This window comes from Gopherus flavomarginatus, chromosome 4 (genome assembly GCF_025201925.1).
Source record: "Gopherus flavomarginatus isolate rGopFla2 chromosome 4, rGopFla2.mat.asm, whole genome shotgun sequence".
Lineage (NCBI taxonomy): Eukaryota > Metazoa > Chordata > Testudines > Testudinidae > Gopherus > Gopherus flavomarginatus.
This window is the reverse complement of record NC_066620.1, coordinates 101,076,030-101,093,429: the sequence shown is the minus strand read 5'-3', so window position 1 is coordinate 101,093,429 and position 17,400 is coordinate 101,076,030. Positions and strand designations below refer to the sequence as shown.

At 40.2% G+C, this 17,400-nt stretch overlaps 1 protein-coding gene across 14 annotated transcripts in view; it reads right to left on the bottom strand.

The window, feature by feature from the left end:
* Positions 1-17,400, bottom strand: part of SYNE1 (spectrin repeat containing nuclear envelope protein 1) — a 492,410-nt gene that overhangs the window by 72,317 nt on the left and 402,693 nt on the right. For all 14 annotated transcript variants that reach the window (XM_050949357.1, XM_050949360.1, XM_050949369.1 and 11 more), the window contains 6 exons: positions 14,819-14,974; positions 13,156-13,326; positions 7,836-7,969; positions 6,181-6,385; positions 2,567-2,749; positions 779-925 (listed from right to left, as the gene is read on the bottom strand). In XM_050949357.1, the coding sequence (XP_050805314.1) occupies positions 779-925; positions 2,567-2,749; positions 6,181-6,385; positions 7,836-7,969; positions 13,156-13,326; positions 14,819-14,974 (996 nt within the window). The remainder of the gene's footprint in view (positions 1-778; positions 926-2,566; positions 2,750-6,180; positions 6,386-7,835; positions 7,970-13,155; positions 13,327-14,818; positions 14,975-17,400) is intronic.

Here is a 17,400-nt window from a genome sequence, read left to right as displayed (position 1 = left end):
CATCTCTGTTGAAATGTTACACTGGGGTATTTATTTTCTTTCCTGACACTATCCAGATATAAGAGGAAATGAGATACAGCACATACTATTCAGTTAGCTGTCCAAACGTTTGAAGGTTCAGTTTAGGTAAGCACCCAAAGGTCTGGATGTCCAAATCATTCTTATGTGAACCTCTTGTATCTGCAAAGCTTATGTGAACAGTCTTCCTGCTTCCATGTAGGCAGAAATAAAAGAGCTGCTTTTGTGGTACTTTATCTTTTCTACTTTCTGTGCCAGGCTCATGAATTGCAGAGGTTCAGGAATATGAAGAGAACAGAGATAAAAGAAAATACACAAACTTTTCTGAACTTCTAAAACTGTTCAAGTTTGGATGTTTTTGTACTTATTTTATTCCAATCAGTTTGCCCACCCAGATCCTTCTTACACTGAGGCACAAGGAAGGCAGTTAAGAATAGATTGCCAGAATTAACTTTTGGTTTTCTGTCTTTAGTGTGTGTATGTGAAGCTTTGATGAGAAGTGAATGCATGTGTAGATTTTGTGCATACGGTATACTATACAGAAGCTCCCCGGGTTGTGCAAACCTGACTTACGGAAATCTTCTCTTACAGAAAAAGTTTCATATGCTTTTTTTTTTTTGGGGGGGGGTGCATAACTGTTGGAGATACGTTCCCGATTTACACAAAATTCAGAACGGAACGCTTGCTTAAGTGGGGAGTATCTATGCATGGGTCATGCTGACCTCAATTTAATGTCATACTGTCTATATTTGCCACTCACTTTGAGTTCTTCCATCCTATTCTGGATTGTAGAGAGGTCAGATGAATGACTGGGGTCTTGTCCTTTCAACATTTCTTCAGCTTCTGTTATCCAGGCCTCCAGACCTTCTAGGCTCTTAGCAAATGTCTCATAGTCTAGAATTCCAGCCTAAGAAAAGAAAGTCCACAATTTAAAAGCTTAACATGAGGTCACATAACATTTATGTTCTTGCTGTGCTCTTCACTGCCCTTTCAAACATCCTGATGCTCCAACTCCCATAATAGCAATTCTCATTGGTAGCAATGGGACTGCTGATTGCTTCTCCACAGTAGAACCAATATTTTTTGATTAGAGGCAGTGATACTGCCTCCATAGTAAAGGCTGTATTTGTTTTGAAAGTGAGGTTATAATCCTTTTGCTAGGCATGAAAACAAGAGCTGATTGTAACAAAACTTACACCATTTAGTCTTTAAAGCACCAATTCAGCAAAGTACTTAGCACATGCTTAACTTTAAGCACATGCACACTGAACTCAATGGGACTTAAGCACACGCTTAAGTGTTTGATGAATAGAGGGCAACAGTAAACCTTTACTTTTCAAGAAAGTTGCAAGTAAATCAGCTCTGTTAGGAGTTCAAAGGGATTAACAATGGCGCTTTTCAAAAAAATTAGGGCTGATTTGGAGGTCCTTCACCATAAAAATAGCTTTGTTGTAACACTTGAAACTCTGCAAAAATGTAATTCTAAATAAAATCACATACACAAATTAATTTAAAAAGAAAAATTCAACCCCCAAAATTCTTAGCTTTATCTAAATTTTAAGGTTTCAAGACTGAATGCTAAAAATGTAATGTTATTTTAAAAATAGTTTAGGTGTCTGAGATAATTAAACTTTTCCCTTTATAAAACCAAATTGTCGGCTTAAGTAATACTGTTAATAAAAATAAAGAGTAGTCATAGTTAAATTCTAGATTGCTATAAAAGCCCCCTTCTTTTACACTGTATAAGAAATGGCATGCATGCTTGTTATTTTATAGGTTTAACAAACCGAACTGGCAGTCTTATGAGCACTTTCTACAGCACACAGCCATCTGGATATAAGCTACTTCCCTGTACTTTTTTCATGCATATGTACGTTTGCTGAAGGACTTGTGCTGTGCCGCCATTGTTGTGCTTTAATCAGCGGAACTGGACATTTCCCATGCCATTGGCAACTGATTTATGAGCACAGTTTCTTTACTGACTCCTGTATATATTTAATGTGGGATTTTCAAAAGCATGCAGCAATGGCCTTTTCCCATTGAAGTAAATGGTAACACTCTCACTGACTTCAACAGGAGCACAGCTAGGTTAATGAGGAATGCTTTCAAAAATCCAATCCTGGTTTCCCTACATGTTTATTGACTGTGAGGGACTCCTTGATATTTCCTAGCCCCTTGTAGCTAAGTAGCACCTGTGGATCTGGAGGTTAGCGCTATACACTGACTGACTGACTGTCATGTCCACAACTGCTATGTGGTTTCTAGCTTCCTATGGTAAATTTCTGCCCCTCTTGCAAGGTTTGTTGTCCCTTTTTCAGCACTGGGATTCACCTTCCTAATTTCCTATTATAGGTTTGGGCATGCTAGTTGGATTCTCCCACCTTTAGCTTTACTACACATACTACATGGATCTCTAGGGAATATGCCTGTGCAGATTATGCACCTTTTTTGGGTGTAATTTTCCATGCAACTTTGGCTAGATCAGTGCACATATTTTCAGGCAGAACGGAATGATCAGGAGCAATGAATACAAGTAAGCTTTTCATACCTGAAGTACAGCCTTTTGCCTGATGAGAGCCTGCTCTAAGGCTGACAAGTTTTGGCTCAGGGAGAGTTGATCAGACTGAATAGCTGCTACTGCGGAAGTCTCCACTTGTTGCTTAAGCTGCTCTCCAAGTTCATGAAGAACAAACAGAGAATCCTGCACTGTCCCCAGGCATTTCAATAGATCCTGTAGTGAACAAAAGCTTAAAATTCACTGATTCAAAACAATCTCAGCTGAGCTCTTGAGGTTCTCAAAATTTGTAATTTAACTCATGAAAAAAAAACTGATTACATTTTAACATAAATACTACTACATTCCACTAGAAAAGCCTTTAGTAACTCTTGATTGACCTCTGTAGTATGGAAAAGAGCATGTTTCAATATATACGTTCGAAGGATTGGAAAAGGAATGACCGATCAGCTATTTACATGCAAATTTTGAGCACTGATCAGAAACACGTGGAAAGCATCCACATGGATCAGTTGATATGATGTCATTTCTAGAAGCGAAAAATACCTCACTTTGGATCAGTAAGTTCAACTTTGACTGGACACACCCTCTCTAAGTTAACTAATGTAGTTGGAAGATTTTTTAAATCCATATATTTTTGTGCTTATTGTTTTCATGGCAAAAACATGCCAAATGAGCACAGGAGGAAACAATCCTACTTTGACATTTCTGGTTGTGAACCCAAGTGCCTGAAAACCCATGAATGCAATTTTAGGTAGCAATTTTTTATCTGTATATTTTGATAGCTTACACTAAATAGAATGAAAATGGTGAGGACCTGTATCACAGGGTGGCTGGCCCCAGTAAATGAAGCAGGTCCAACTCTCTGTGCCAGAATAGGTGAACATAAGAACGGCCATAGTGGGTCAGATCAAAGGTCCATCTGGCCCAGTATCCTGTCTTCTGACAGTAACCAATGCCAGGTGCCCCAGAGGGAATGAACAGAGCAAGTAATCATCAAGTGATCCATCCCCTGTCGCTCACTCTCAGCTTCTGGCAAACAGAAGCTAGCGACACTGTCCCTGCCCATCCCGGCTAATAGCCATTGATGGACCTATCCTCCATGAATCGATCTAGTTCTTTTTTGAACCCACTTATAGTCTTGGCCCTCACATCCTCTGGCAAAGAGTTCCACAGGTTGACTGTGTGTTGTGTGAAGAAATATTTCCTTTTGTTTGTTTTAAACCTGTTGCCAATTAATTTCATTTGGTGACCCCTAGTTCTTGTATTATGAGAGGGAGTAAATAACACTTCCTTATTTACTTTCTCCACACCAGTCATGATTTTATATACGTCTATCATATCGCCCCTTAGTCGTCTCTTTTCCAAGCTGAAAAGTCCCAGTCTTATTAATCTCTCCTCATATGGAGCACATTCCATATCCCTAATCATTTTTGTTGCCCTTTTCTGAATCTTTTCCAATTCCAATATATCCTTTTTGAGATGGGGCGACCACATCTGCACACAGTATTCAAATATGGAAGTATCATGGATTTATATAGAGGCAATATGATATTATCGGTCTTATTATCTATCTCTTTTTTAATGATTCCCAACATTCTGTTCGCGTTTTTGACTGCTGCTGGACATTGAGTGGATGTTTTCAGAGAACTATCCACAATGACTCCAAGATCCCTTTTTTGAGTGGTAACAGCTAATATAGACCCCATCATTTTAGATGTATAATTGGGATTATGTTTTCCAATGTGCATTACTTTGCATTTATCAACATTGAATTTCATCTGCCATTTAGTTGCCCAGTCACCCAGTTTTGAGAGATCCTTTTGTAGCTCTTCTGCCTGGGACTTAACTGTCTTGGGTAGTTTTGTATCATCTGCAAATTTTGCCACCTCACTGTTTACCCCTTTTTCCGGATTATTTATGAATATGTTGAACAGGACTGGTCCCAGAACAGACCCCTGGGGACACCACTATTTACCTCTTTCCATTCTGAAAACTGATCATTTATTCCTACCCTTTGTTTCTTATCTTCTAACCAGTTACCAGTCCATGAGAGGAGCTTCCTTCTTATCCCATGACAGCTTACTTTGCTTAATAGCCTTTGGTGAGGGACCTTGTCAAAAGCTTTCTGAAAATCTAAAGCTACCAGTTTGGCCAATTAAGAGGGCCAGTCAGCACCTGGGGCTATAAAGAATGGGGAGAATTGGAGACGGTCTCTCAGTGAGTGAGTGAGGACTGTCTTAGAGCACAGTCTGAGTCATTCAGGAAAAGGGCAGGTGAGAGCTGCCAGATACCAGGTGGATGGCGAAAGGTCCCAAAAGGAAGCTGTGGAAGGTTCCTGGGGAAAGCTGAAGGTAGGATAGCGAAGAGGGGTTTGCTGGCTGGCATCCCCAAGCCAGAGAGCTGATGGCAGGAGACCAGTGGAGGGGCTTACTTGCTGATGACTCCACACTTGAGAGGTGGGTCCAGGGAAGGATACTCCCCTGGTGAGGGATGATCTCCCAGCAGAGCAGCTGTAGGGGTTTCCTGCTGGTAAGAGCGGGGTTGCACTCTAGCTGATAGGGCTGGGGTGGCTGTCATAGCAGAGGGACAGAGGAGCCTACATGTGGCAGATGGCACCAGAGTGTGGTAAGGAAGGACAACCTACAGAAAGGGCGTGAGGGGGGTGCTTGCTGGGAAGAGCAGGGCTTTAAAGACTATATCCACCAGATGTGGGAGATGAACTATGTTTGGGACTTCTGTTGCAGATGCAATGAGCTATATTTTGGTAATAACCAGTTCTAAGAAGGGATATTATTAAAGCAGGAGAGCCTGAAGTGGAGTGACTGAGGACTCAAAGAGTGAACTGAGGCTGACATGCCTGTTGTGCTGTGGCCTGATGCTAGAGGGTGCTCCAGGCAACCTTCTATGACAATCTGCCTATCAAAGGCAGTGGTATAATGGGCTATCGTAACTCATAAATGAAGAAATTTGTCCATGTTTAGGAGATAAATTGTACCTTTGACATGAGATGTGGGTAAACTGATGAAGGGGCAGAATCTTGAGATTTCAACAGAGTGCATCATGTTCTTTCACAATCAAAGAGAGGTGGGAAAAGATTTTAAACTTCTCTCTTCTGTTCTGCCTGATGTATTTTCCAGTCTAGAGTATGTAGGCTAAATCATAGCAGCGGACCTTGCAATCCTCTCTCATGTGAGCTCTCTCACTGAAATCAATGGGAACAGTTCACCAAGTAACTGTGACTTGGATAAGGAAAGACCGAAGGATTGGGCCCAAAGATAGGTGCACACAGTAATTCAATTCATCTGCCTCTAGCATGGGCCTTGACCAATACACAGAAGTGTCTGAACTAACATTTAAGATGAGGAATGAAGTTAGCGTGAGAAAATCCCAGGAACCCAGGAGAACTCAGTACCCTGAATTCCTGATTCAGGAAGATGGGGGCCCCTTTGGCCTTGTCTCATGGCAGAATCTGGATAGGAAAGGCAAAGCCCATGGTTATTGCCTGAAGGATTCTTTAGTGAAGAGAAAATATCTCCCCTACATACAAATCTCAAACTATTTTGATTAGCCCAGATAAACAATTTAGTATAGAAAACCCTGTTGTGATATTAGCCCAGGTAATTGTGCTAAAGCAGTGAGCTTACATTGCAATCCTGAATCCAGGTAGTGACTTCATCATCAGCTATGTCCTTGTTAGTGGCTGTCTTCAACAGCTCATTGGTTTGGCCCTCATGCTGCTGGACTGAGGAGCAGCACTGGCTGTAACAGTCTTTGTACTTCTGCCAAAGCTGAAGCAGGACCTTACTTGAGTGTAGCTGCTCTGCAATCTCTTCCAAAAGGTTATTCCACCTGGCAGATATATCAAATGGATATGTCAAAGCGTGTGAGTTAACAGAGCTATACAGAAGAAGGCCTAAAGTAGCAATTATATACTGTTCATAGATACGTAAAGAATTACATGTTTGCTTTGACAAGTAGTGGTTTAGAAAACAAGTAACTCTTATGACTCAAATTAGATTAGATCATGGTTATTACATAAAACTGATGCTGTTTTAAATCATACTTTTTAAAAAAAATCAGTAGTACAATATTCTCTGAGCACTTAAACAGAGGAATGTATGTTCACATGAACTGCCATACTGCATCATATTTGTATCTGACAATAGCCATCACTAGATGCTTGCAAAAAAGGGGCAAGAAAAACTGCACAGCAGGCAGAAGAAGGGCGATACAGTCTCCTGCTAATCTCTAATAGCCACAAATTGGTTAAAGCTCTGAAGTCTGAGGGGTTACATCCTTTTTAAAAAACTCTTTTAAAAAGTATTAACTATAACAACTTTGGATATTCTTGTTATCCATACAATCTCTCTTTAAATCTTGCTAAATTCTTGGCTGCAATGACATCTTGTGGCAAAGAGTTTTACAGTCTAATCACATGTTGTGTGAAAAAGCATTTCCTTTATCAGTTTTGAAATTTGCCACCCTTCAGTTCACTCACTTTTCCAGAACTATGAGACACTGAAAAAAGAAATTCCCAGTTTACATTCTCAATATTGTATATTATTTTTAATACTTTTGTCAAGTCCCATCTTATTCTTCTATAAAGTAAAAATCCCAAACTATTCAATCTCTCCTCTTATGATAATTTTCCATACCCCTAATCATTCTCCTCATTCATCTGTGGAGCCTTCTAATTCTGCAGTATCTTCTTTGAGATGGGACGATCAGTACTACAAACAGTATTCAGGATGAGGGCGAGCCATTGATTTATATAATGGTATAAAGATGTCTTTGGTATTATTCTCCATCCTGTTCCCTGTGAATTTTAACATCTTGTTTGCTTTTTTCGACTGCAGCTATACCTTGAACAGAGGCCTTCATTGAGTTGGTTATGTGAAGCCCAGGTCCCCTTCCAGAGTTGATACCCTTAATTTAGAATACATCTAAACACTCTTGGTGCATGTATATATGAAAATTTAAGTTCTTCCTTCCATTTTGCATTACTTTGCATTTATCAACATTGAATTTCATTTGCCATTATGTAGGCAAATTACTTGGTTATGCCCTTCTGTTTCTTCAATCCTCTCCGGACTCAAGAAACCTGAATATTTTTGAACAATTTACAAATTTTAAAGTATATTTAAAGCTTTAAAATATTTCATACAAAATCAATGAACAAAATAAAATAAAATGAGGAAATCAGATAATCCAAACATATTTAAATTAGGTTTTGAGAGCTGGAAGCTTTCAACCATAACTTTCAGTTTAACAATGTTGAACACAAAAGCAACCTTTATACCTCATATTGACTTCTTTCAGAGAGTCAGAAAGTGTTTCAGTGACTGGTGGGTGACACTCTTTCAATAACTGGTTTGTCACTGAACCGAACTTCCGTAAGCTGTTCTCTTGCTTTTCCAACTCATCCTGCAGGCTCTGTATAGAGAGAAAAAAGAAAAACAACAACATTGAGATCTATTCCACTCCTGTAGAATAAAAAAGATTTTAATCTCACCACAGAAGTGCATGAGTCATATGACTTCATGAAATCAAGTTACATTTCTTATTTTTACCCCTATAATAATTCAAATCATACTTAAATACATGTTTAAAGAAACACTGTCGGGTTAAATTTGGCTCAAAATCTAGATTTTATAAAAAATTACATTTTTACCAAATCCATTTACCTAAATGAAAAAACGTTTCAATGAAACAAGTTGACTTTAAACAAATATTCACATACAGTGCTTGCAACCAAAAGACTACACTATATGCTAGTCTATCATGAATAAAAAGCAAAACTGACTGGAGGCTAACTACTGAAGAAACAATATTAAATTTGACTAGTCTATTTTCCACAGTCCAAGTGAGAGAAATGCACAAAAGTGAACTAGCAGCACAAGTAGTGAAAAGTAGATCTTATTTTTAAAATTCTTTTGGTTATTAATTTAGGATGTTCTTAGCAACACAAGGAAGTATGTTTTCAAAAAATATTGTTAACCTATTTATTTACACTGAGCAGAAGTTTAAACAAGTGTGGAATTCAAATCATCACCATTAGGGGATCTCAAACTTTTTAAACAATGTGATCATGAGATGCGCTCTTTGTTAAGAGACCTCCCAACCCATCCTTGGACTCATGAACAGCTACAATAATTGCTTAAGGCTAGATCATGAGTTAACAATCTACTCTCAACAAGGGAAAGTGCAGCCTGGGAAGGAACTTGTGACTAAGGGGAGCTCTACAGGAACATTTAGTTCAGAACAATCTGGGATGTAAGTCTATCCCACATCAGTCTTCCACAGACTAACTCTCCACGTGGACCTTGCTGACACACACTAACAGTCCATTAATGCGCTTTGATCTACCCTGCTTTGAAATGGGAGTAGATGAAAGTGTTAGTGCATGGCAGCAGGGTCCACATGGAGAGTTAGTCTGCAACACGCTAGTGAAGGGTAGATTCACACTCCAGCTTGCGGCAAACTAAACGTTCGCGTTGACAAGTTCTAAGGCTATGTCTACACTGCAATAGCAGATATGACTGCAACACGTGTAGGCACAATTGAGCTAACTTTGATCTAGCTAGCTTGCTAAAAACAGCAGTGAAGCTGTGGCAACACAGGCAGTGGCACTGGATAGCCACCTGAGTATGTACCCAGGGTACTGGTCGGTCAGACTTATGCTTGCATCATTTAGCCCATACCACCACCCATGTTGCCATTTTTAGCGAACTATCTTGATCAAATCTAGTTTGGCTATGTATAGACATGCTGCAATCACACCTCTTGACGGCACAGCCGCAGATCCTTTCCCAGTCTCCCTGCTGCTTCAAGGAGGGTGTAAACTGGACTGGGTCTGTCTGCTGCTGGATGTGTTTGGAGGGGTGGAGGGGGAAGGGGTACAAGGGAGCACTGCCCAGTCACCTGCTCCTGCCCACCCAAATAAGGAGAGGAGGAATACAGTGCTTCTGCTGAGCCTATTTCCCTTCCAGTGCTGTGAGTGGCAGTACAGGCTGTCAGCTCAAAGTAGTAAGGTGGCACCTTGGGCCCACAATCTGTCCCAAAGAAAAAAAATCAAAAGTATTTATTGTTTTACTTGCTGCCTTTTATGAAATGTAATATCTGGGAACAAGGAAAAGAGGCAGCACCATTTGTCAGCGAGTGCTCTGTGGACCTCAATTTCGGAATTGCAAATTTACACATATGCCATTTTCACCTTCACTTGTATCTTTGCAACTCCACTGACATGTATACAATCTATCTAAACTGCCAATCATTGCAACAACATCAACTTAAATTTGCCCCCAATTAACTACTAATAAAACACATTTTTAAATAAGTCCTAAGACATATGAAATGTTTCCACAATATTTTTAATTTCAAAAACAACGGTTTTAAAACAAACACACTTCTGTGCTGGCAGTGTTTTGAATGATCATGTTTTTATTATGAGCTTGTGATACTTGATATTTTTCATAAATCCCCTGCTCCTGGAGTCATTTGAATATGTGAGAATCTCAGCTTTTGTTTTTTTAAAAGTGTAAGTTTCTATCCCTCATGATTAAAAAGGAAAACTTGAAAATGTGACCTGAGTGTTCCCTAAAGACTCAGAAACCTGAAGGCAAATAAAAAGGACTCTATTTTTCTTAAACCCTCATGATTTTTAAGCTAGTTGCATGGTTTTGAAAGTTTGAGGTTGGCAATACTGTGTTTGAAACGCATACACTGCAACACTGAAACCTGAAAGAGAAAAAAAACCAATTACTTGCCTTTCTGTAACTTGTTCTTTGAGATGTGTTGCACATGTCAATTCCACTGTAGGCGTGTACATGCCTTGTGCACAGTTGTCAGAAAACTTTTTCCCCTCAGCAGTACCTATCGGGGCAGCTCAAGCACCCTCAGTTGTCACGTGCCACTGCATGTTGGCGTAAGAGGGTGGAGCTGCCCCGACCTCTCTCAGTTCCTTTTTACCTCCCACAGAGAGGGGAAGGAGGGCAGGTTGTGGAATGGACACGTAGACCACATCTCGAAGAAGAACAGTTACAGAAAGGTACGCAACTTTCTTTTTGTCTTCAAGTGCTTGCATATGTTATACATATTCCACTGTAGGTGACTGTCATAAACAGATAGCTAAGGGTTAATGTTCTTTTACCTGTAAAGGGTTAACACAGGGAACCAAACACCTGACCAGAGGACCAATCAGGAAACAAGACTTTTTCAAATCTGGGTGGAGGGAAGTTTTGGGTGTGAGTTCTTTGTTCTTTGTCTTGGGTCTGTGCCCTCTCGGCTCTGAGAGTGATATTTCTATCTCCAGGTTTTCTAATCTTCTGTTTCCAAGTTGTAAGTACAAGGATAGTAAGACAATAGGTTTATATTGTTTTTTTTTGTATTTACATGTGTGTAGTTGCTGGAGTGTTTTGAATTGTATTCTTTTTGGATAAGGCTGTTTATTCATTTTTTTCCTTTAAGCAATTGACCCTGTATATTGTCACCTTAATACAGAGACCATTTTATGTCCTTTTTCATTCTTTTTATATAAAGCTTTCTTTTTAAGACCTGTTGGAGTTTTTCTTTAGTGGGGACTCCAGGGAATTGAGTCTGCAGCTCACCAGGGGATTGGTGGGAGGAAGAAGTCAGGGGGAAAAATCTCTTTGTGTTAGATTTACTAAGCCTGATTTTGCATACCCTCTGGGTGAGTGGGGAGAGAGGTTAGATCTCTCAGTGCTTGTGTTTCAAGGACTTGAAGCAGGGAGGGTGGAATCCCTTTGTTTAGATTCACGGAGCTTGCTTCTGTATATCTCTCCAGGAATCCAGGGAGGGAACACCTGGGGGGGGAGGAAGGGGAAGGGAAATGGTTTATTCCCCTTTGTTGTGAGACTCAAGGAATCTGAGTCTTGGGGTCCCCCAGGGAAGGTTTTGGGGAGACCACAGTGAGCTAGGCACTGTATAATTCCTGGTTGGTGGCAGCAATTACCAGGTCCAAGCTGGTAACTAAGCTTGGAGGTTTTCATGCTAACACCCATATTTTGGACGCTAAGGTCCAGATCTGGGAAGAAATGTTATGACAGTGACTCACAAGCAGACAAACGTGTAGGTGGGCTGAGTCTACCTAAACTGTGACTGTATGACATCGCCCTTAGACTGAAATGGCACCGCCCTTTGGGGAGGCTTGGGAGGTAGTGGTATGGCGAGTTCCTGACACAGAGAGGTAGGTGCTGCAGGCATCGGTGCTTGCACTGCTGGAGATACCGGTACTGAGAAGCTAAGCAGGTCCCTGTGGCTGCGTATGTCTTTGGGGTGGTTGGGAGCAGCAATGAGCGACGGCTCTGTCACAAAGATCTTTCGGGATGCCCTTGATGGACCTGGCACAGGCTCTGGAGGTGGCGATCCATTTTTTTTTAGCTGTAGAGTGCTCAAGTGAGAGAGACTTCCCTGAATGTCTTTTAGAGTCTCTTCCTCTATTAGGCTTCAGCACCAACATGCCTGAGCAAGGTACTGAGCCTGAGGAAGGTCTAAGCCTTTTCTTTGGTATCGTGAATGGGACTGAGGAGCTGCTGTCCCCTCTGGTTTGCTCCAAACCTAGGCCAATGTATTTGGGGTGCTCTTTGTGTGAGAAGAGTCTGATGGGGGATAAAGTGCTGCCTCCATGAGCAAATATTTGAGCCTTGCCACTTTAGCTTTCTTTAAGTGGGGCTTAAATTCCTTAGAAATGAGACAATTGTCACTTATGTGGGATTCTCCTGAATATTTCAAACAGGCTGGGGGTGGGTTACTGACCAGCATAGATTTAGTACGAGCGAGGCAGGACTTAAAACCTGGTGAGTGCAGCACCATTTCAGTACTGATCTCAGTACCGGCAGATGAAAACTAGACCAAAAAGACCTAAGACAAAAAATCTATCACTAAAACTAGCTAAAACTAACTTAAACTTAACTAAGTAACTACTTTCTAACAATAACGAAGTACAGATACAAAAGAAGGAGGATGCTTATGACAAGAAGTCTGAGATTGTTTTAGCAACTGCCACTGGTGGTAAGAAGGGACTGAGAAGGGTTGGGGGTGACTCTGCCCTCTTATACTAGCATGCAGTGGCCTATGGAGACAGAGTCGCTTGAGCCGCCCTGATGGGTACTGCTAAAGGAAAGAGTTCTCCGACATCTGAGCACAAGGCTCGGACCTCCCTAACAGTGAAATGGACATGTGCAAACACTTGAAGAACTTATGATAAACATGTGAAACTGACTTTAATTGCTCAGGCCTGGAGAAATGCAAAAGTTACCAGTGCATGAATAAAGACAAGTAAATTGGTTTTTAAAAATTCTATTAATCTTCATATATTTCTAACAACTAGAGATGGTTAGAAAATGTAGAGAAAAAATATTTTGATTAAAAAAGCAATTTCACAAAAAACTACTTTTTAAAAAAAAATTCAGGACCAGCTCTTCTAGGAATGTGTATAAGGACATTTGTTAACATCAAATGTTGTGGCTTGGCAGAATATCTAAGATTCCATATTTTAAGGGCCAGATTCTGCAGTCAGCTACATCTGTGCAGTACTGAGGGCAGAATTTATCTCTAAATCTTTTCTTAAGATGTCAGGAGGCTCAGTACTCATTAGTTACCTGAAGGTTATCGACTTGGACTTTCACTGCTTCCAAGGAACCTGTGAGGAGATGAAAGCGGGACAAAGAATATCTAGCTTCCATCAGGTAACTATTTAGTTCTTCATAAGCCACTTTGTAAATGCTCCACTGATCAAGCACAGACTGCAACAATATCTTCAGCTGGCCGACCTGGGAGAAAAAAAAAAACAATCAACATGGAATGTGTGAGATGCATTTGCTATTTGCTTAAATTAATTCCCTTCATTTGATCTTGAATTAAAAAAAAAAGGTTAAGCACTCCAGGCTCAGTGGTATTTGTTCTACAGTCATGCTTAACAAGAAATGTGCTTGGTCACATAACAATTCTGGCCAAGATTTTCAGATGTCATTAGTGACTTTGGGTATCTCAATTTTTGGCTGCACAACATATAACAACTTAAAGGGGGTCTGATGTTCAGTACTTAGCCCTTAAACCACATGGTTTGTCATTATTGATAGCACACACAGTGACTATGAGAAAAACTATTTTTCACAGCTGTTGATCAGGCTTTTTCATGGGCCAGTACACAGCAGGGTGAGGTACTAGAACGTCTCTGAAGCTCCTGCCTTGTTCTGTAGAATCTCAGCTCTCTTTTTTTTTTTTTTTTTTTTTTAAAAGGCAAGTTTCTAGTAGTTATGGGAGAGAAAAAAAATCTCAGACACACGAACTGAGTGTAACCATTGCAGCCTTGTCTGCAGAAAGCCTGGAACAGTATATCTGAGAGTTGTGAACTGCCCCCTGAATCCCAGTGAGGCGGTAACTCAGAAACCTACTGATGATAGATAATGATGCTGACATTTCAATGATTTTATTCTTCATTAAAGAAAAGAGACTGACCTGCACAAGTTACTGTAAATGGTGTCTCGTTTGGTGCCAAAAGTGAGTTGTGTTTGGAAAGTTCTCCCACCCCTGCCCGCCAATCAAGCAGCAGCCCAGCCCAAGGAGCAGAACCAACAGCAGAGTCATGCCCCATGCAGGGGGAGTCAAATTAAAGGAGCCCAGTGGAGCTCCAAGAGCAGCATCTTTTTATTTTGATCCTCTGCACAATCTAATGGGAGCAGCATCTGATTTTGGCAACTCCTATGAGGGGAAGATTACTTTTGTGGGTGGATCTTGGAAGCAGCAGTGCTGGAACAATTTGTAGAGTGGGGTGCTGAGAGCCATTGAACTAAGCTGCAAGCCCTGTATGTGATGGAAGCCACTTCAAGCCAGGGGCTGCTGCCGCAACCTCAGCACCACTAGTTCCAGCCCCCCTGCCATTTCCCCCCTAATTCAACCTGTAGCTGTAGGTTTATTTATAGGCTTGGGGCAGTACTGCATACACTTTATTTGTAATGTGTGTACTTTAAAAGGTGGTCCTTGTAATGAATACAGCGCATTTCATGTGAAATCTGAAAGCACTGTGAAAACTTTAATAAATAAGAATTCAATACCCCTGTGAAATAGGAATTTTTATACCCGTTTTACCTGTGTAATCACATGAAGGTTGATAAAGACTCACTGCCCAGTCTCCTGGAACATCTACTCCCCTCCCTCCCACTTAGAAGAAATCCACCTGTTGCTTTCTGGTGAGCGCTATCTGCACTCACAGGAATACTAGGCACAGTTTGCCTCCTGATTAACAGAACCACGTTCTCTCACCATGTGGTCCAAATTGGCCCAGGAATGGTTAAGTTCTTGCAGGGTACTCATGACAACAGTAGAGACTTCTTCCTTCTTATTCCGGACCAAGGAAAGGCCACTCTGTTCTATTTTCTCGACTTCTTTTTCCTTTGCTTTAATCAACTCTTCCAACTCCTGAAAGAAACAAGCATTCATGTATTGCGTTTAGATCGATAATGCTTTCAGATACAAAAACTCTCTGCAAACCCCCAACTTCTGCAATGGTAACAATGGGAAGAGCACAGTGGTATGCTTAGTATTCCCTTAATAATAAAAATCCATCAACAATTTCTATGGCATATTTTCTATTTTCCATATTTATTTTAAAGAAAAAAAACAATGTTAATGCTGAGCGTGCGTGATTCTTTTTACATTACTACAATGCAGAATCTTGCTCTCATATACAGGTCCAAAATCATTTAAAATAATAGCTAGGAGACACATGGATCTACAGGAAACTGCTCTATTAATTATCAAAAGAGAAGCATTTTCTTGTTTCTTAGTTCATTCATTTCACATACCTTTTAATTGGTCATTGGCATCTGGATCTAGTAATCCTAACATGGACCCATTATTAAGAAATGGAGCACAGCAGCTCTGCTGCATGAGCTGCTCTGCCTGCAGAGACCCCACACTTCTCAACTTCTCCAAGGCTCCAGCAGTTTTGGAGGGGAGTGACAAACTCGGATGGAGGGTGGAAGAACCTAGAAAGCAAATGCTCTCGATGGCGTGCTCCCTTGGCTAACTGGTGCACTTCTAAGTGGAAATCCCTAACACCTTGGTGGAGCAATAATTACTGATCTATGCCTATCCTATCTGGAGGTAGTGTAAAGGGATCCATGCTGCCAGGTCATGGCCTGGGATCTGCTGGTCTGCCCTCTGGGTTGCACACTGATTCTGAGGTATCTGAGTCTGCACTCCCCACCTCCTCTATCCCCCCAAGCTACTCCTTTCTGAGAGACGAATCAGACAAAAACTGTAGATACTCATTAATATTCATCAGGCAGCAAGTGACTATTAAGGACCAAACCCTACCCAAGTTACACCCTTGAAAAGCCATAATATCAGTAGGAGTGCATGGGCAGAATTTGGGGCTCAATCGATAGCATACAGAGACATAAGCACATTCTAAGTTTTACAAGTATGATGAATTTCAGTCTATTGTTTCTTCTTACCATTTCATGTATTCTGTTCCATGTTTCTATTATTTTTAACTTTGTTATAATCCTCTGTTTCTCTTATACTCTATTTTCTGAGCTCTTGGCATCTGTTTTAGCAACTAAAATGTAGAAACTAGTTGATAATCAAATCATTTGGCATATTTTTTTTTATTGAATTTCAGTATTTCTACGTATTTCCCCTGCATTCTCCTGGACAATGGCATATAAATTGGGATGGACCCAAACCAGAACATTTATTGTACTCTCACCATTCCTTAGTCTTGGTGATTGATTCCAAACCGCAAACTTGGTTTGGAAACAATGAGGTTTCAGAAAATAAAAACTTGGACTCCTTGGTCCATCTCCAGAACAAGAGCTTGGAATAATACTTGCATCATTTTCATAACATCTGACACCAAAACAGCCAATTGTTCACTTTTTAGCAGTGCCAATTAAATCTGACATTTTTAACCAATCTAATTGATTTTAAAGTTAAAATGTATTATTTAAGTCTGTATGTGGTTGTTCCAAAAAAAAAAAAAAAAAAAAAGTGGATGTGATTTAAACTGGCAAAGCATCAAACGCCAGAAATACACAGGGAGCCAGAAATATTTACAGAGGAAACTGAGATGTCTATCCTTTCAATCTGATAACTCAGTTAAAGAGTCATTTATGTTTCTGTTCTATGATGAAAAAAAAATAAAGGCTGCCCTTAACTATTTAAGTTATATTGGATCAGTTTCAGTACCTGTTAATACATAAACTGTAGCTTTTGTGTTAGTTTAACTGAATACCTTACAATGTTTGACACCCTAGTGAAGTTATTTTTTAAACAATTTATTTTTCTAATGATCAAAGTCTTGCCATTCACACAGCTGTGAATTTGTTGACATCTCTGACCCAAAGGAACCATGTGTAATAAATCGGATTAAGCTTTGGACCTCTGCCAAGCAGAGTCTGCCAACTATGTCAAGTTGTGCTAATTATGCATGGTGGCTTCATTGTATGGGTTATTTGCTTTATTGTACTGAAATAATAAAGTCATTTGTACTGAAGACACAAGTTGGATTCAATTTGAAGTTCACAGGAAAGAACTTTAAAATAGTAACTTCTGACACTGCCAAACGTATCAGCCCTCTGCATTCACAGAAACATAGGTGGACTTACTAAATTCATGAATCCTGGCAATATTTTATTGTACTTTCTAGGATCTCAGTTTTCATATGAAAAAAAATTTCAAGCCCTTCTGATTATGATGATTTACCTGCTTCTGACAAAGTGGGTATTCACCCACGAAAGCTCATGCTCCAATACATCTGTTAGTCTACAAGGTGCCACAGGACTCTTTGTCACGATTTACCTGTGACTTAACTAATATAGGGTCATAATACTGTGTTGATG